Below are 17,018 nucleotides of genomic sequence, written 5' to 3'. Positions count from 1 at the left end.
CAAATCTGAAAAACAACACAGTGGCTAACAGATTGGAAGAGGTCAATCTACATTCCAATACTAAAAAAAGGAGAGTTACCAGAGTGAACAAACTATCATACAATATCCTTAATTTCACATGCTAGCAAAATCATCCTTAGGATCATCCAACACAGATTAGAGCACTACATGGAAAAAGAGATGCCAGATGTTCAAGCTGGCTTTAGAAAAGGCCAAGGAACATGAGATGTTATTGCTGATGCCCGCTGGATAATTGAGAAAGCCAAAGAATGTCAAAAAGAAGTTAGTATGTGCTTAATTGATTATAGAAAGGCCTTTGATTGTTTTGATCATGTCAAGAGGTGGAATGTACTTAGAAAAATGGGAATCCCAGAACATCTCATTGTCCTCATGATAAACCTATATACAGGTCAGGAAACCACAGTACAGACAGAATATGGTGAAACAGACTGGCTCCAGGTTGGCAAGGGAGTGAGACACGGCTGTATACTCTCCTCTTATTTATTCAGCATGTATGCTGAATATATATTAAGGGAAGCTGGACTTGAAGAAGATGAGTGTAGTTTTAAAACTGGAGGAAGAAACATCAATGACCTGTGCTTTGCTAATGATGGTACTCTGATAGCTGAAAATACAGAAGATCTGCAAACAGCAGTAATGAAAGTCAAGGAGCATAGAATGGAAAATGGGACTGTGATTAAATATAAGGAAGACAATAGGTACAGTGGCCAGCCTTAGACTTGACAATTAATATTGAAGATATTGAAGTGATGGATAGCTTCCGCCTTTTAGAATAGACTATCTATAGTAAAAGAAGCCTCAGTCAAGAAGTATGCTACAGGGTAGCAATGAAGACCTTGGAAAATATATTTAGATGCCATATCTATACTGACATGGCACCTGAATATTACATATCTCTATAAAGACCAGAATCATGTAGGTAATGTTTTCCCTCCCATATCCTATGGTAGTGAAAGTTGAACTTTGAAGTGGCAAGATAAAAAGAATATTGACACTTTTGAACTTTGGTGTTGGAAAAGACTTGTGAGAATCATGGACAGCCAAGAAAACAAACCAATGTATAATCAAATAAATCAACCCACAGTTCTCACTCAAGGCACAAATGACTAAGCTGAGATTATCCTATGTTGGACATATTATGTGAAGATCTAGCTTTCTGGAAAAGGTTCTGATGCTGGGAAAGGTGGAAGGAAAGAGAAGAAGTGGATGACGAGTAGCAAGGTGGATGGACTCAGTTACTGTGGCAATTGGCATGCTATGGCAGTTGGAATACCTGAAGGACCAGGTTAGGGACAGATCATCATGGAAAATATCTATGTGATCACTAAGACTCGACAATGACTTGGTAACACATAATTGTCAATATAACTTTTAGATGGATTCGTAACTGGCTGGATGACTGAAGCCAAGAACACTTATAAATGACTTCATGTATAAGTATTAAGTATTATAGTATGAAGCAGAGTGTCACAGGCTCTGCCAAGGCCCTGTTCTATTCAGTATTTTTTATTAATGACTTGGATATAAAGATTGAGAGGACAGTTATCAAATTTGCAAATGCCCCAAACTCAGAAAGAGAAAGAGGTTTTCTTTTTAAAAAATGCACAGGCTTTAGCAGCGGGCTGAAATGAATGGAACAGAATTTAATAGACAGAAATGTAAAGTCCTGTTCTTAGGAGAAATGGAAAGCATGGGGGAGAGAGGGTTGGCTTGGCAATAAATATGAGAAGGATCTAGGTGTCTTTGTTGACCATGAATGAAACATGAGCCAGAAGTGTTTGCTAAAAGACAAACACTATCTTGGCTGTATTAACAGGAGCACGCAGTCCAGATAATAAAAAGTAATTGTTCCACTCTATTCTGCCCAGGTCAGACCCCATTTAGAGTACTGTCTCCATTTCTAGGCACCAGTGTTCAAAAAGGACAGTGACAGATTGGAGCAAGTTCAAAGGATGGCTGCTAAGACAGTGAAAGATCTGAAAGCCACATCCTATGAGGAACAATTAAAGTGGATATGTTTAGCTCGGAAAAAATGGCTGGGGAGAGCTATAATGGCAATCTTCAAATATCTGAATAGACTTATTCTCTGTGCTTCAGAGGGCAGAACCAGAACCAGAATCAGTAGGTTAAAAGTACAAGGAAGGTTAGACAGACACCAAGAAGAACTTCCTGACTGTAGGAGGGTCAGCCAGTGGAACAAGCTAACAGATGAAACTGTGAGTTCTCCCTTATGGGAGGTCTTTGAAGAGAGACTGGATGGCGATCTGTCAGTGATGGTCTAGTGGGTCCTGCCCTGAGCAGGGATTGTGCTAGATGACCTTTGAGGTAATTTTTAACTCTGTGGTTCTATGAGAACAAACATACCCTCCTCTATTCAGCAGTCCCTTATCCACTACACATCTATTTTTGAAGCGTACCTTTGGCCAGTAAGTCTACACACATACATAAATGAACAGCTAGCAACTCTATTTGACAAGTTGGGGAAGCTGGGTATTGTGCAGGGTTTTTGTTTGTGTTTATAACTTTTTCCTTTTTAGGAAAGGAATGTATATTCCTTTTTAGAGATAACAGCTTAAAGTCAGGATTGTTTTCCCCCTAGATACTGTAGTATTTCTTTTCTAACTTGGTGAATCTGCCAAGAGTACATGACACCTATACTGCAATTCCTGCATTGGTTGCCAGTAGGTTTCTAGGTCCAATTCAAAGTGGACGTTTTACCATATAAAGCCCTTGCTGAACACGTACATGCAAGACCACCTTTACCTGCCCTAATCAGCCCATATCATATGTTTTTCCTAGGAGAACTTCTGGTTAAGCCCCACTTTTATGGTAAATGGGGAAAGGAGGCCAGGAGGTGCTCTTTCTCAGTCACTGATCCAGCCTTTTGGAGTATTTCCTTGGAACCAAGATTCACACCTTCCTTGTTGATATCCCTGAAGCTTCTTAAGATGGAACTCTTAGGTAGAGCGTTTGGTGCCGAGTTAATTGTCACAGTCTCTTTTTATTTATTTATTTATTATTGCTTTTTAATTAATAGCAAAAAGAAAAGAAATTGTCATAGTTTCTTAATTTCTATTTAACTGCTGAGTTCCATTTTTGTCTCATATGTTGTTTGTGTTGTTCCTATTAATATCTATTGTTTACATACTGTATTTTAATTGGCTGCTTATTTTATTGGATTGCTGCCAACATCCATCTTTTCAACTTGGTCATATACAAGTAGGATGAATGAATGAATGAATGAATGAATGAATGAATGAATAAAATAAATAAATAAATAAATAAATAAATAAATAAATAAAAGCTGCTTTCTATTTATTCTGAGAAGCAGATATAATCGATAACTGTCTCCTAAGATCTTCCCTATATATGCTGCCAAGTCTGGGAACATTTTCAGCCATCACCTAACACAAAAACTATTCAACTCCTATACCATCCAGCTTTAGTGAAGGTCTCACTCATTCCTGAGTAATAATGAGTTGCCATGACCAGTTCTTTCTGATCTTGATAAATTGACCAAGAAACTAACACTGCCTGCCTGCTAGACAAGGCAAGCTTTTCATCAAGTAGGAACAGGACAAAAGTAAAGCAAATTTATTAGAAAAGATCACTGAGGAGAACAACACACCTACAGTGTCACCAAAGTTAATTACCCAGTGTGTTGAAATGGGAGCTATTTCAAGTTAATAGATAAAAGCTTTCTTGTACTTGTTCAGGAAAGACTGTTTAGTGCTGGCAGACATAATAAGAAGTTGTTCATTCATACTACAAAAAAATGACCCACCCACCCTAGCTGCTGGAAAATACTTTTAAAACAAAATACTCTCAAAAACCTCTGATTAATTATGCTCATAGGCTATAGAGCTCTCAAGAGTATAAGTTTACTATTTATACCAGACTAGTCCGGCATTGTCTATTGGATTGACAATGGTTGAGCTTGTTTAATCATGATTTGTTCAGTAGACCACACTGTCTGGTTCACAATATAAACCTTAAGCCATGGTATACAAAGCATAATAGCTGGATTTATAGAGGACACAAAAACTGGTGTAAGCCCTAAGATAGGCACTTTACACTTAAAAAGCAAAGCACCGTCACCTAGTGTGTTCCACATCTGAGATACAATCCATCCATTTTGTATCTTTCGGCTTCCTAAAATGTTTTAATTGAGTTCCTTGGCAGTCAGTGACAAAGGCTGCCCACACCTATGCTGAGCTGAAATCAAACTCACGAGCTTTGCGCAGTGTGTGAACCAGGCCAAAGGTTCCCTCATCTGCTCTCCAGTTTGCCACAATGGAAATGTCCAGACTCAAATAAGCACTGGTTCCTTTTCCCCTAAGGGCAGCCTGGAACAAACAGCCTGAAAACCCCTTTTTCCAAATTTTCCAAAGATCATGTGAATATTAAAGAAGGATAGTTAAGAAACTTCTTTTTGAATGTTGAGGAAGTGTCTACAGCCATTGGGTATACCCTTTCAAATCTGTTTTGAATAGGAACAGCCAGAACAATCAGGGACCAGTTTCTGCTATGATTCTTTGGGTGACCTTCCAGAAGTGCAAGATTTTAAGCAGAAACAGACTGAGTCCTGAAAAATAATTCATAATAAATCTAAGAAATAAATGTGTGCGTTAAAGTGATTATGAAGCATAAGTGCAACTAACTTCTTTTAATGCTGGCAAGAGGCAGCTTTTGAAATCAGGAGCATAGGTGTTACAGTACTTTGATAATATTTGGTGAAAAAAGTCCTTCAGGGGTAGCCCATGAATTCCCTTGAAAGCACACAAACAGATACTATATTTTCTCTCCATTCCTCTTTTAATCAATCTCTTTAAGTTAATTCTATTCCCACAAGAGCGCCTTTTGCCATGGGAGCTGTTCGCAGAGGGCTACTCTTGTAAGAATCAGCATTTCTTAGGATGAAAGCAGACTTTATAAAACAGCTAAACATTACTAGAGCTGCATGTGCTGACTTTCCAGAAAAAAACTTTTGAGCAATGTTCAGATTTCCCTGAAAGGAATGCAAAAGTTAAACTTGATACACTGCCATGTGCTGGAGACTGTGCATAAAGAGTGTCTACTCTGGATGTTAACTGCATGCAACCTCCACATCTGTGTAGGAATGGATGTGTCTGAATTAATTGTGCAATTGTTCCAAACTTCACATTTTGTAAGTGCTTAGTGGAAGTAGACCCAGGCCCTATCTAATTTCCTTCTCACAAATTACTTTTTCATAAGGACACCTTATGAAAGTGTTGGCTTCCTAGCAAATATTATTTTAGAAATTAACGCTTTTTTGGCCCTGATTCAGCTGGGTGAAGAGATTTCTCCCCCCCCCTTTTTTTCTCCTCTCATTATGGTTACATTTTTCTGGGGTTCTCAGTGGAAATGCTGTTCTAAATTTCCTCACAGGCAGACAAGCAGGCTCTGTTCCCCTGCCCATCCACATGGTTAGGCTTTAAAGCTACTTCAACTAATAAAAGCTATAGTTCTGCAAGTCTGAAACATGTAACTTGGGACTCATCCATACATCTCCCTATCTGTGTCTCGAAGATGCCTTGCTAACTGTTCTTTAAGGACCTGTCCTCATGATGCAGCCCGCATCTCATCCCCAACTCATAACTGAAGCCACCGAAGTTCATGTGTGTGTGTATAAAAATTTTATTAACGATTGTTTTAATAAAAACAATACAAATTATGAAAAAAAGAGTAAAGAAAGTAAAGTAATAACTAAGTGAAAAAAGGTGCAAAGAAAGAAAAGAAAGAAAAAGAAAAAACAGGCAAGCTACATATATTCTCTTCTAAAGAAGAAATAGAAAAGAAAGAGAAAGAACAACATTCATATTTCTCTGGTCAGATGTTGAAGTTTGTTTTCCATCTCCTCCCAATAACAGCCTTGCTGTGTGCATGATTTCTGGTGCTTTGGCAGTGATAGTGGTGATAATGAAGTCAAGGGCTGGGATCTGCCAGTTCTTACTGGTCACTTTGGGATGTAGCATATACACCCGCATTTTTTTAGCCCTTGTGCTAAAAAAGCATCCTCCCTCCACAAAATTACCCCTTCTCTCTCTCTCTTTTGTTAAATGAAACTACCAAAAACATTGCCATTTGGAGCTTGAAGTAATGCAAAGACCAAGCAGGTAAGGAAGACAAAGCAAGAGACCAAGGGAGAACTCATAGATCACCTGTGGTGTGGGTAAGGTCTGCAGTTTCTGAACTGGGGAGTGAGTGCAGCTTCTTGGCAAAGTGTGTGTGTGGGGCGGGGGGAGGGGGGAGAGAAAGAGAGAGAGAGGTTAAGGCACCAGGCTAGAAACCAGGAGACTGTGAGCTTTAGTCCCGCCTTAGGCATGAAAGCCAGCTGGGTGACTTTGGACCAGTCACTCTCTCTCAGCCCAACTCACCTCACAAGCTTATTGTTGTGGGTAAAATAGGAGGAGGAAGTAGTATTAGACATGTTCACTGCCCTGAGTTATGCATAATAATAAAGGCAGGATAAAAAAATCTTAAAGAAAAAAAAGAGAGAGGCCTTAAAACCCTATTCCTCATGCATCTAGCCATCTGTCAAAACCTGATTTTTACCTAGTCCCAGATCCTTCCCATGTTGGGGGAAGCAACTGATGAAGTTTTTCCACTGGTCACTTTCCTTACTTTGTCCCATATTAAAGATCTCAGGATAACACTGACTTCATTGCCTAAGGGGCAATAGAGATCAGCTGTCAGGATAGGGCAAATTATGCTGACATGCATATATGCAGCCTCAGAAGAAACTAGAGGAAAGCACATTAAATTGGCATTTGGGCATGCCCTCAGTTGTCTATGAAAACCACCATCACTCAAAAGATTGTCATAAAAGATGTTCAGGCAGGGAATGAAGGCTGCAAAGAAATATTGTTAAGAGGTTAGGTTGGAGAATGCATCATATATTTTGTGAAATAGTCAAATGTCACAATGCCAGAATAAAATGTGCAAACTAGTATACTCTGTCTGTCTGTGTGTGAAATTTGCAAACAATGTGAAGAATCTACTTCAATGTGCAATGTACAGTATTTTCACACTGATTTCCCTTTCAAATAAAGCATGTTGACTGATCAAATTTTCCCCTTGGTTCCAGAATTTTAAAATTCCTTTTATATTAGATCTAAAAGTGAAGGTATAACATTCTCCTAACACACTCTATGTGCCCCAATATGCATATTGTTGCATTACTCCTGTGGATTTGTAATTTGGTCACAATAGAGAGTCAGTTAATGCTGGGAAAAGAGGGAGAAACATTAAAGAATGTCATGTATATATTTTTAAAACTGAACCAAATGCTGTATTTTATATTAATTCAAATAATGCTCTAATATATTAATGTTCTTTTTTACTTGATAAATATGAATAATCATGCTGTAAAATGAATTGTGAATGAAAAGATTTGATTTAGCTTTTCAGAATTACTTTTTACTTTCCCTCTTTTGTTGCCTTTCTTTTTCTTTTGGCTGACGAATATACACAGCTAGGATATCACTGTTTGTCTGCCCAAATGCACAGTTCTGGATTTATTGTTTGGAATCTGGTTCACAAAGAAATACTGTGTCACAGTTCAAGACAATGTGCTTCGAGGAGAGTAAGAGAAAAATGAGTAGTCATGACTGTCCTGGCTAAAGTCAGCCTAGCATGGCTGTTGACAGGAGTAAATATTCACATGATGGCAAATAACTTTCATAACCAAAGGACAGAAGCCAGGGAGGAGGAAGGGCCAGTATCAGTGGACAACAGAGGGCAGTGGGCATTTAAGAGACTACATATAAATGAGGCCTAGGCTCTCTATTACAAGAAATTCAGCATAGCTGAGCAACTATAATTTGAAATTTAGCCCCAGTAACAAGCAAACATATGGTTTCATTCTTCTGTCCAAAGAAGCTATTTCCCATTTGACTCACTATGTTGTGTAACTAATTTTATTTCTTCCATAGGTTTAGTGGTAGGTCACCTAGTCCAAACTCCTGATTCAGTACAGGGATTCTAGAATCAAAGCATTAAAACAAACCCTAAGGACTTCTATTTTCTGCTTGAAGTTTCCCATGGAGGAGCCCATCCCTCTTTAGATAATTGTTTCCATTGTTTAATTGCTCCTACGTCTAAGCAGCTTCTCCTAATGTTCAACTCAAACCACCCTGCTATATCTTAAGATCATTCGATCTGGTCCAGAGCTCTGGAGCAGCAGAGAACAAGCATTTTCACTTCTCTATATGATAGCCCTTCAGGTGTTGGAAGGGTGCTGCCATGTATCCTCTGACTTCTCCTCTCCTTCTTACTATTTCACCAGTGGAAGGAAAATACAAAGAAGCCAGACAGCCATTGGGGGCAGTGAATGGGAAGGAGGAAGCAGGGAGGCCATAAATGGGATGAAAAGAGTTGCAGAGAGCAGAAGGGTGGGTGAGAGAAGTTCATTTGTACTTGGGATTGCTCCAGTTTGGTCCTCTAGCTATTTCAGCTGCTTTATGTCCATTCTGGATCTCAGGTTGTCATATATGGTTGCTAAAAACCAGGTGACCAGCAGAATTGGAGTTTTCATTCTTTCTTTGCTGTCATCTACTGGCCCTGTGGATTTGCAGCTCAGATATAGCAACCCTTAGAGATTAGTTTTGTCAAATGTTAATACTTGGGGATTTGGAGAACACCAAATGTCTTTACGTTTATTGTTATTTTTAAAATCTGAGCCAATGCACTTTCCTTCCAAAGTAATAAGATTTGGGAGGAGGGCTAATAAATGGAGTTTGAATTAATCAGAACAGGAATATTTTATGTAAAACCTCGTTTAAATGGAAATGTTTAATTGAAAATTTCTATCAGACATCATCAGATTATATCAGCTATATTTTCACTGAAGAGTCATGAGCTCAAGTCCATACTAACATTAATAGTAAGTTAAGAACAATCTCACCTACATAGTATTAGTACTTCTTAAGCACCCTTTTTCAAGTTGGTGAAAAACACAGATTTATAAGATTCGGTTGCAAGTGCCAAAGTTTATTATTCTCACTGGCAATGTTTCGTAAGAAGGCATATGTTGATCTTCCAATAACTGTACTCTAATCTGTTTCTCTTCACCTATAACAACATAAGGATCAATGGAGAGATTACAAATGTGAAAATGCTTTAAAGCTGTGTGCATTATCAAAAATGATTGATCCAACACTGCTGGATCAGGTGAATAAAACAGCAGTACAGGAGACAATATTTTTGAGACCTAGTTTGCTGCTTCTTTGGGTTCATCCTGAACCTTTTACTTCTTGGCTCAGTGTTTGGGAATTTTTATATTCTTGTTAAAAGAATTTCTTAAAAGCCTACAGTGGCCCCTTTTTGTGTCCCAGTGTCATTCCCCTCCCTATACAGTCCCTGGGATTTAAAACACAAGAATAGAAAATAGAACTCACTTTAGTCCCTCATCTCTGCATCTTGGGAATAGAAGGGAAGGTTTGTTTTTCAAGTGGACCAATGGAAGGCCTTGGTTATAAATCTGATCCATGGCTTGAGCTCAGAAAACTATTCAAGACCTAATAAACTGGTCTAACATGCTAGACCTTGAGACTCAAGCAAAAGATTTTGATGAACCTTAACACAAACAAGTGGGAGATCTAAGGGAAAATGCCCAAGTACCTCAAAGTATTTTTATTACACTTATTTAAGAGTGATCCTTATTGAGAAATAAACTTACTCTAAACATGGATATGGAAAGCCTGAAAATTCCAGCCTGGAAGACCCACACCAGCCACTGAAAATTTTTGTTTGCCCAAATGAGATCAGCTTCTGTCTTTTTCCCCTGACTAAAAAGCTGTTATATAAATTCTAATCAGATAAGATTTTTAAATTACTGAAGAGCTCTTATTTATTTAAATTTAATGTGGAGGACAATGATATCATTATAGAGACTGCAGTGTAAATACCAGTTGGTCCTAAAAAGATATTTATCTTCCATCCTGATGAATTTCATGATGCATTTTTTTTTAATCTGCACTCAGTCGTTACCGACTCTGCAGTGACTGCTTTTGGACAAGTCCTTTGCAGTTACCAAAGTTAATTTTATTAGATAGCACCACTAAGTATTCCAGTTCTAGCCCTGCAGTTTGCAATGCAAAACACAATGCAAACTGTAACTTAAAAGAGCTGGATGAAAGAGAAACAGCCTATTGAGCCTGCAAAATTATTGGTTCCCCTAACATGCACACATATGATTTGCAAGATCAGTGGTGCAATACTGGCCTCCATACACTATATTAGAAATCTGAGCCGAGCTCCTAGAGGTGAACTGTATTCTAGAGCTCATATGCTCATTATTCTTCTATTCCCAACTCTTCTTTTGTTCTTAAAATGGCACAAGCTTTCCCTCCAAACAGAGTACTTGGCTAGGAGCTTCAGAAATGGTGAATCCTAAAAACACCTGGACAGATCCAAATGCCCTATGTTCTATGACAGTGTTGTCCAAACTTGGCCACTTTAAGATGAGTGGACTTCAACTCCCAGAATTCCCCAGCCAGCATGGCTGGCAAGTCCACTCATCTTAAAGTGGCCAAGTTTGGACAACACTGTTCTATGATATCCTGATAGCTCTCTCTCTCACACACAGAAACACAAAAGTGGAGCCATGGGCCCGCAGTTCACTGCACCAGGGTAATACCAGTGCAGCTGGCTGGGAAAGGTGCTGCAACTCATTGGCTATATTTGCACACCATAGCAATTCCCGTAACTGACATACCTCAGTGCTCCAGGAGTGCACAATCTTAGACTTGGTTATCCAGCAGTCACTTTTAGTTCTCCCAGGTGCCACAAAGGAAATTGACAGTTCTTACCATTTTTTAAACTTTATTTATGCCTTTATTTAGTCTGTCAGAGATTTAAAAAAATATGTAGTGGTATGATCATAGAGAGTGCCACTACAGATGAGTTTGAGAGGGATAACCATCCTTACCTATTTCTATCCATATGGCTGTGAGGGTGAAAGCCTATTTTCACTGACCTGCCTAGCATTTTGTCTTGATCAGATGTTGAGGAAAGTTAAACCTCAGATAGGATGATCACACAACATGGGTGTAGTTAGGCTGACTGGGAAGAAGTTAGTTTAGCCCAGACAAACTCGGGTGGGTTGGTTAGGTCAATTAGTTGAGGTCTGGAGTGTGCACAAAACATTAATCTCCTAGCCATGACTCATATTAGCATGCCACTGACTTGCTGGATTTGTAACTGAAACAAGAGTTTCACATTGCTTTATAAGAGAATAAAATATATGTGGCTCAGGATTGAACTGTGGAGTTGTTGGTGCTCTCTGAGCTTGGTTGTTTGCTTGCAGACATTTCAGTATCCAACTAGGTAACATCATCAGTGGCTTCACATTACAAAAGGCCAAGAGAAAATTGTCTCTTGAATGAGAAGCAAATCAGCTGCCTGGCTTCACCTTGTCCATTCTGCATTTGTGGTAGTGGTTAGCCCTTTCCTTCTTTGAGCTGGATCTAGTTCTACTTACAGAACAGTAACCCAGAGAGTAAGTCAAACTCAACCCCATGACTTTATAGTGTGTTTATTTAATTTTCTTGGGAATAATATGGAAGTGGTTTGTCATTCTGGGTTGTTTTTACAAATTCCCAGTCCAGCTAAAGTTCTGATATTTCCTGGTGGTTTTCCATTCAAATACTAATCAGGTCCATTCCTCCTTAGCTTTTCAAGATCAACCAAGGTGGGTTAGGTATTGCACCAGTGTGTAAAATGTGGCTGCTCCATTTACCCTGGGTCTGTTTTTTTTTCACATATCCCAAGCATGCAAATGGGGAGAAGGAAAAGAGATCTTGATTACCCACCTTGTTTGTTTGTTTTTAATGTCTAACAAAGTGTGTGAGTGTGTGTGTGTGTGAGAGAGAGAGAGAAGAACTGTTATCTGCAAAGGTGACTGGTATATCAGCCAAGACAGCTCCTGTGCATTAACCAAGATCAGTCTTGGTTTCAGGGGTCTGGATAACCACATTAATTAGGTACCCAAGAATAGCAAGATATGTCATGCAAATATGCATACAATGTGGTTTGTTAATTTAGGATTTAATTTGTTGCATGAACCCAGCCATGGATTATGACTTAATGTAGTATGGGAAGTCAGACACTGTAGTTTATTAAAAAATAGTTAAATCAAAACATTGCTAAATGCTTTGTATAAGCCCAGCCACTTATACAACCCTGGCTATGCAAAATATGGTTTTCTGTGCTGTGTGAACTCAGTCACCAAGACCGACCATTGGTTCATATAACTCAATACTGACTGCAGCAGCATTTCTCAATCTGGTATCCTTCAAGCCTACTGAACTAGAAGTCATATTATCCTCAATCATCTGCTTATAGTTTGTAGCAGCAGCTTTCTGAGTTTTAAGTTAGGGAAGTTTCCCAACCCTACCTGCAGATACTAGTTTTTAGATCTTGGACACTTTTGAATACAAAATAGATGTTTTAACAGGCAGGTCTTCCTTGATTTGCTAGAGGAAAGAGGGTTATCACTTTGAACAGGTTGGAACAAAGGAGAAGTTAGTATTTAGAGGCCACAGATGATACAAGTCATTATGGTTGTAATATATTGTGCTGTTCTGGAGTTGTGCTGTCCAGGACAATCTTAGAATATAAAAGATACAGCCTTTGAAGTATTACCCACCTGTTTCTTCCCAGAGGAACTCTTCCCTAAATATCTGCATTTCCTTTTTCCTGCGCCACAAGGGAACTTTGGTAAAACTATGGCTGCATTTCTTGGCAGGAATTTATACAGCCAATTCCAACAGGGTAAAGGGGATCTATGTAGTAAATGGTTTAGTGGTATTTCCAGTATCCAAGCCCCAGTGCAGATACACCCATAGAAGTGGAGTCCTTGGTGCTCTCTGAGGTTGGCTGTTTGAGCTGAGGTGATGCTGTGTGGTTGTAATAGTCTGTTGGTTGTGCCTGAGAAGTTTATGATGTACGGCAGTATTATTCTTTTCATAGCTTGTGTTGGTTGTGCTGACCACTCAACCCATAGCACAGAAACTAACTAAAGCCCTCCAAAACATCTTAAGTAAACCAAAATGCTGACCACCATCATAGCAGCACACAGCCAAATAGTAGCACACCGCAGCACACAGACCAAAATGCTGATCACCATCATTGTAGCACACAAATCAACTAAAGCCCTCCAAAACATCATAAGTAAACCAAAAGACCCAGTAGCCCAAGAAGAAAAAACAGGAGTCATTTACAACATACAGTGTAAGGACTGTAACAGCCACTATGTAGGACAAGCAGGCAGGAGACTAGCAGAGCGCATCCATGAATACCAACTAGCAGTCAGAAGACACAATGAAAACTCTTTAATCTCACAACACAGACTCAACCACAGTTTCAGCTGGGAAACTGTGAGCATCCTAGACCAAGCTAAATCCAAAAACACCAGGGAATTCCTGGAAGCTTGGCACTAAGACACATCAGCCATCAAGACGCATAAAGATAAACAACATCTACACATCATTCAAAAGAGACAATTAGAAAGCTAAGAAGGAAACAAAAAGATCAGAACACATCCTCTCCAGCAGCCTACACCTAGATAAGCAAGGATTAACACCAGACAAAAAATCAAGCAGAAAACAGTACTCTAATTAAGGAACTACCAAAGAAAAAAGCACACACAGACAAACACTGGCAGGCAAGCTACCGTATATAAACAGAGAGAAAACCCCACACTCACTAGCAGTGATGATGTTACCTAGTTGGCTAATGAAACATCTGCAATCAAACAACCACGGTCAGAGAGCACCAAGGACTCCACGGTTGAACCCTGAGCTACAGATATTCTCTTCTATTGGTACCTATAGAAGTGTTGATCCTTCTAAGAAAAATAAAGGCATGAAGTGTGTCTACCCTTTTTTGGAAGGAGACAGAAATTGAAACCTTCCTTGGTTTTCCAAACGTAAGAGTCAAATATATAACATATGAAATTGTCCAAACCCTGCATATGTTTCTGTGTTGCAGTAATAGCACCAAATACGACATACATACTCAGAAACATCACCTTATATGAGAGAAACATTAAGTTATAATAATGTGCATTGGCAAAAAATGTAGTAATTAAAACCTTTGTCTATATAGGTATTTCAAAAGTAGCCAATTTCCTTATGTATTTATACTATTGTGGGGAACAAAGTAAGATGAATTTACTTTATTTGAAGTTACACCTTATTAAGAACAAAACTGAGACATTTATCTAGGCAGCTACAGATGAAATTGGATGCAGTTATCAAAGTTAGGTATTCCAGGTGAATGCTAATGCTTACATATATGTGTATAGAGATGGGGGGTAATCATTTCTAACATTCTTCATCTTCAGTTGTTGAAGGAGATGAACGTGTGGGGTAATGAAACCATGAGGGCTTTAGGACCCATGAGAATCTGCCAAAGCGGGAGGTGGAATTCTATAAGCCAGCAAGAGTCCAAGTGTTAGCATCAGAGCTTTTGCAGAACCTTAAAGAGAAGGGTTGATGCACAAGCGAAGCAGAGAGCAAAGTCATGGATTTCTTCCTACATCTGGTTCTCTCTTTTCAGCTAGTGCTCTGGACCACTACGCTAGGTAAGGCATTTGGCTGCATAGGGACATGTTTATCCTTTCTGGTGCTGAGTGCCTGCCTGGTGACTTTATTTCATCTTACCTTTTGAAATTTGAAAAAGAAGAGAAAAAAGAAAAGAGAAGAATAGAAAAGGCATTCAGGCAGTAAAGATACTGACTGTAAGGTTAGCCTGTAAATATTGCAATGAAATGTAAAATGTTTCAGGAGGGAGGGAGGATAAGCTGAGTTTTGGGTTATCAAGATAGGAAGCGACTCTAACTTGTACCTGGCAATTCTGAAAGGGAAAAGATTGTCGTGCCATAGGTAAGGCTTGTGTGGGAAATGCTTTGGCTGTTTCTGATGAAAGTAACAGATTGCAGGGAAGAATTCACTGAAGGAGTCTGAACTGGTAGGGGTTCTTCTGGCATGAGGGACAGGTCTGAATAGAAGAAAACTTTGGTAAAATGTCCTGGGTGCAGGAAAGGTTGCTGTCATATCAGCAGAAGGACAGAGGCATCTGATGGGTGAGGGAGAAAAGCTTTGTTAGGTATCTGGAGGGAAAGAGGATGACAGCCACCCAGGGGAAGGCACATAAGAGGGAATATCAAACAGAAGCTCTGCTTAGCTTTGTTTACTATTTTCGGCTTTATTCTGATTCTCACAGGGAGGGATAAGATTTAAATATGATGGATTTGATAACTCTAGAGAGAGGGTAAAGGGTTGGAAGAGTGGAAAGAAAATAAAACATTCCAGTTTGAAAGATGACTGTGAGGTATAAAAAAATAAGCTAATTATTATTTTATTTATTATTCTTTTACTCTTGTTTTCAGACAAGGAGCCTCCCAGAACAGCTTATAACTTTAAGAACAATCCAATATAAACCCTAAATATGTGCGCTTTGAACAGGGCTTTAAAATATGGAATTGTTAGAATGTCGTGCCTTGTAGAATGGTCCCCAGTCATACTTACAGCAACCAAAGTTGAGGATCAAAATACTAGAGCTTCAGCAGTTTGCACTGTGAGATTGTAAATGCCTTTGGGTAGAGGTCTCTACATGCTGATCAAAATTTTTATTCTCATTTTTAGCTATTTCTTCTTGCTATTTTATTTGGTACTGAAGCTGTTTTTACAAAATGAGAACAGAGTCGTGTAAATATTTAAACGAACTGTTCATTTTTAGGCATTCTCGCCTTTTTGTTTCGGCTGAACAAATTTGTTATGTGTGTGTGACATTGTGAGATGTCTGTTGTGAGAAAAAAGATAAAAAGATTGCTCCCCCAAATGCTTTTAAGTGTACAATAAGGCTCATTAACCACTTCGGGATTTACTTCTGAACAAACATACGTTAGATTCCACTGGACATTATTTGTTAAGTTGGCATCTAGGAACCCTGTTCTCCATAATGATTAAAAGTCAGCTGAATACAATGTATCTCCTGAGTCATACAATTTTAAGCAAACTGTCATTCATTTTAGCAGGTTGTTAAATTCAAAAAAATCAGTGTCATGAAAAAGTATCCTTGAAATTTTGCACAATGCTTTTTCAAAGTTTTTTTTTCCCCCCCTTTCTCTTAAGGATGCTATTTCATTCTTTCAGTGGCCACAGATGCATGCTTGTGTAATCTGTGCCTTTCTAAGCTGCACGGGGCTGTCTAGCTGATATAAATGCATCCAACACTGCTCAGAACTGCTGAATGTTCAGTTTCCTTGCAATTTTCCCAGGCTAACTTTGTCTTTTTAAAGTATTGGTATATTAAATGTGGAAAGCAGAAAGGAGCACACAGTAAGGAAATGCATTATCTTTTTTTCTCACTAATTGTTTTAGACTTGGCCGGAATGAAAGTAAGTACACAGAAATGACAGATTGCGCTCTTGGATGCAAACATTCATTTAGACATCCAAGTATTAAAGCAAGTTTCTAGTCCATATGATAAAAAACTAGACTTGGAACTCTGAGAGGAAGTCTTCTGAAATAATAAAATCAGGAAGAAAAGGAGTAATTAGAATCTGAAAAAAATCAGAGGTATTTAGTATAAATATAAATATAAAATTTAGTACTGTCTTTCTCTCCCTATTTGCAAAATCCATCATGCAAAACTAGGAAACTTGCATATATGCACTCATTCATATTCTTCACCACTTTCATAGTTGAAAGTGGAGACATGTTTGTAACTATTATACATATTTTTTTAAATGTCGAATCTCCCTATCACATTATAAAAGTCAGAACAACCCCTACTTTTGTCACTATTTCCCTCCCTCCCTCCCTCCCTCCCTCCCAGGATTTAAGAATACCAGCAGGGTATTCATGCTAGAGGTTAAAAATATATCAGAAAAAACATTCTGTCTTAATATGCAAACTCGTAGATCATTTCGTGTGCATTAAGCCAAATCCTAGCACCCACATGATGAT

General features: G+C 38.7%; 1 protein-coding gene across 1 annotated transcript in view; it reads left to right on the top strand.

The window, feature by feature from the left end:
- Positions 1–14,518: 14,518 nt before the first annotated feature.
- The window catches only part of LTK (leukocyte receptor tyrosine kinase), a 111,345-nt gene continuing 108,845 nt past the window's right edge, over positions 14,519–17,018 (top strand). The window contains exon 1 of the mRNA XM_088145484.1: positions 14,519–14,629. Coding sequence (XP_088001610.1) covers positions 14,569–14,629 — 61 coding nt within the window. The 5' untranslated portion in view covers positions 14,519–14,568. The remainder of the gene's footprint in view (positions 14,630–17,018) is intronic.

Source organism: Python bivittatus, unplaced genomic scaffold (genome assembly GCF_059951505.1).
Source record: "Python bivittatus isolate LINGU-HERP-01145 unplaced genomic scaffold, Pbiv_v1 ctg000480_np1212, whole genome shotgun sequence".
Classification (NCBI taxonomy): domain Eukaryota; kingdom Metazoa; phylum Chordata; class Lepidosauria; order Squamata; family Pythonidae; genus Python; species Python bivittatus.
This window is presented reverse-complemented; position numbering and strand designations above follow the sequence as displayed.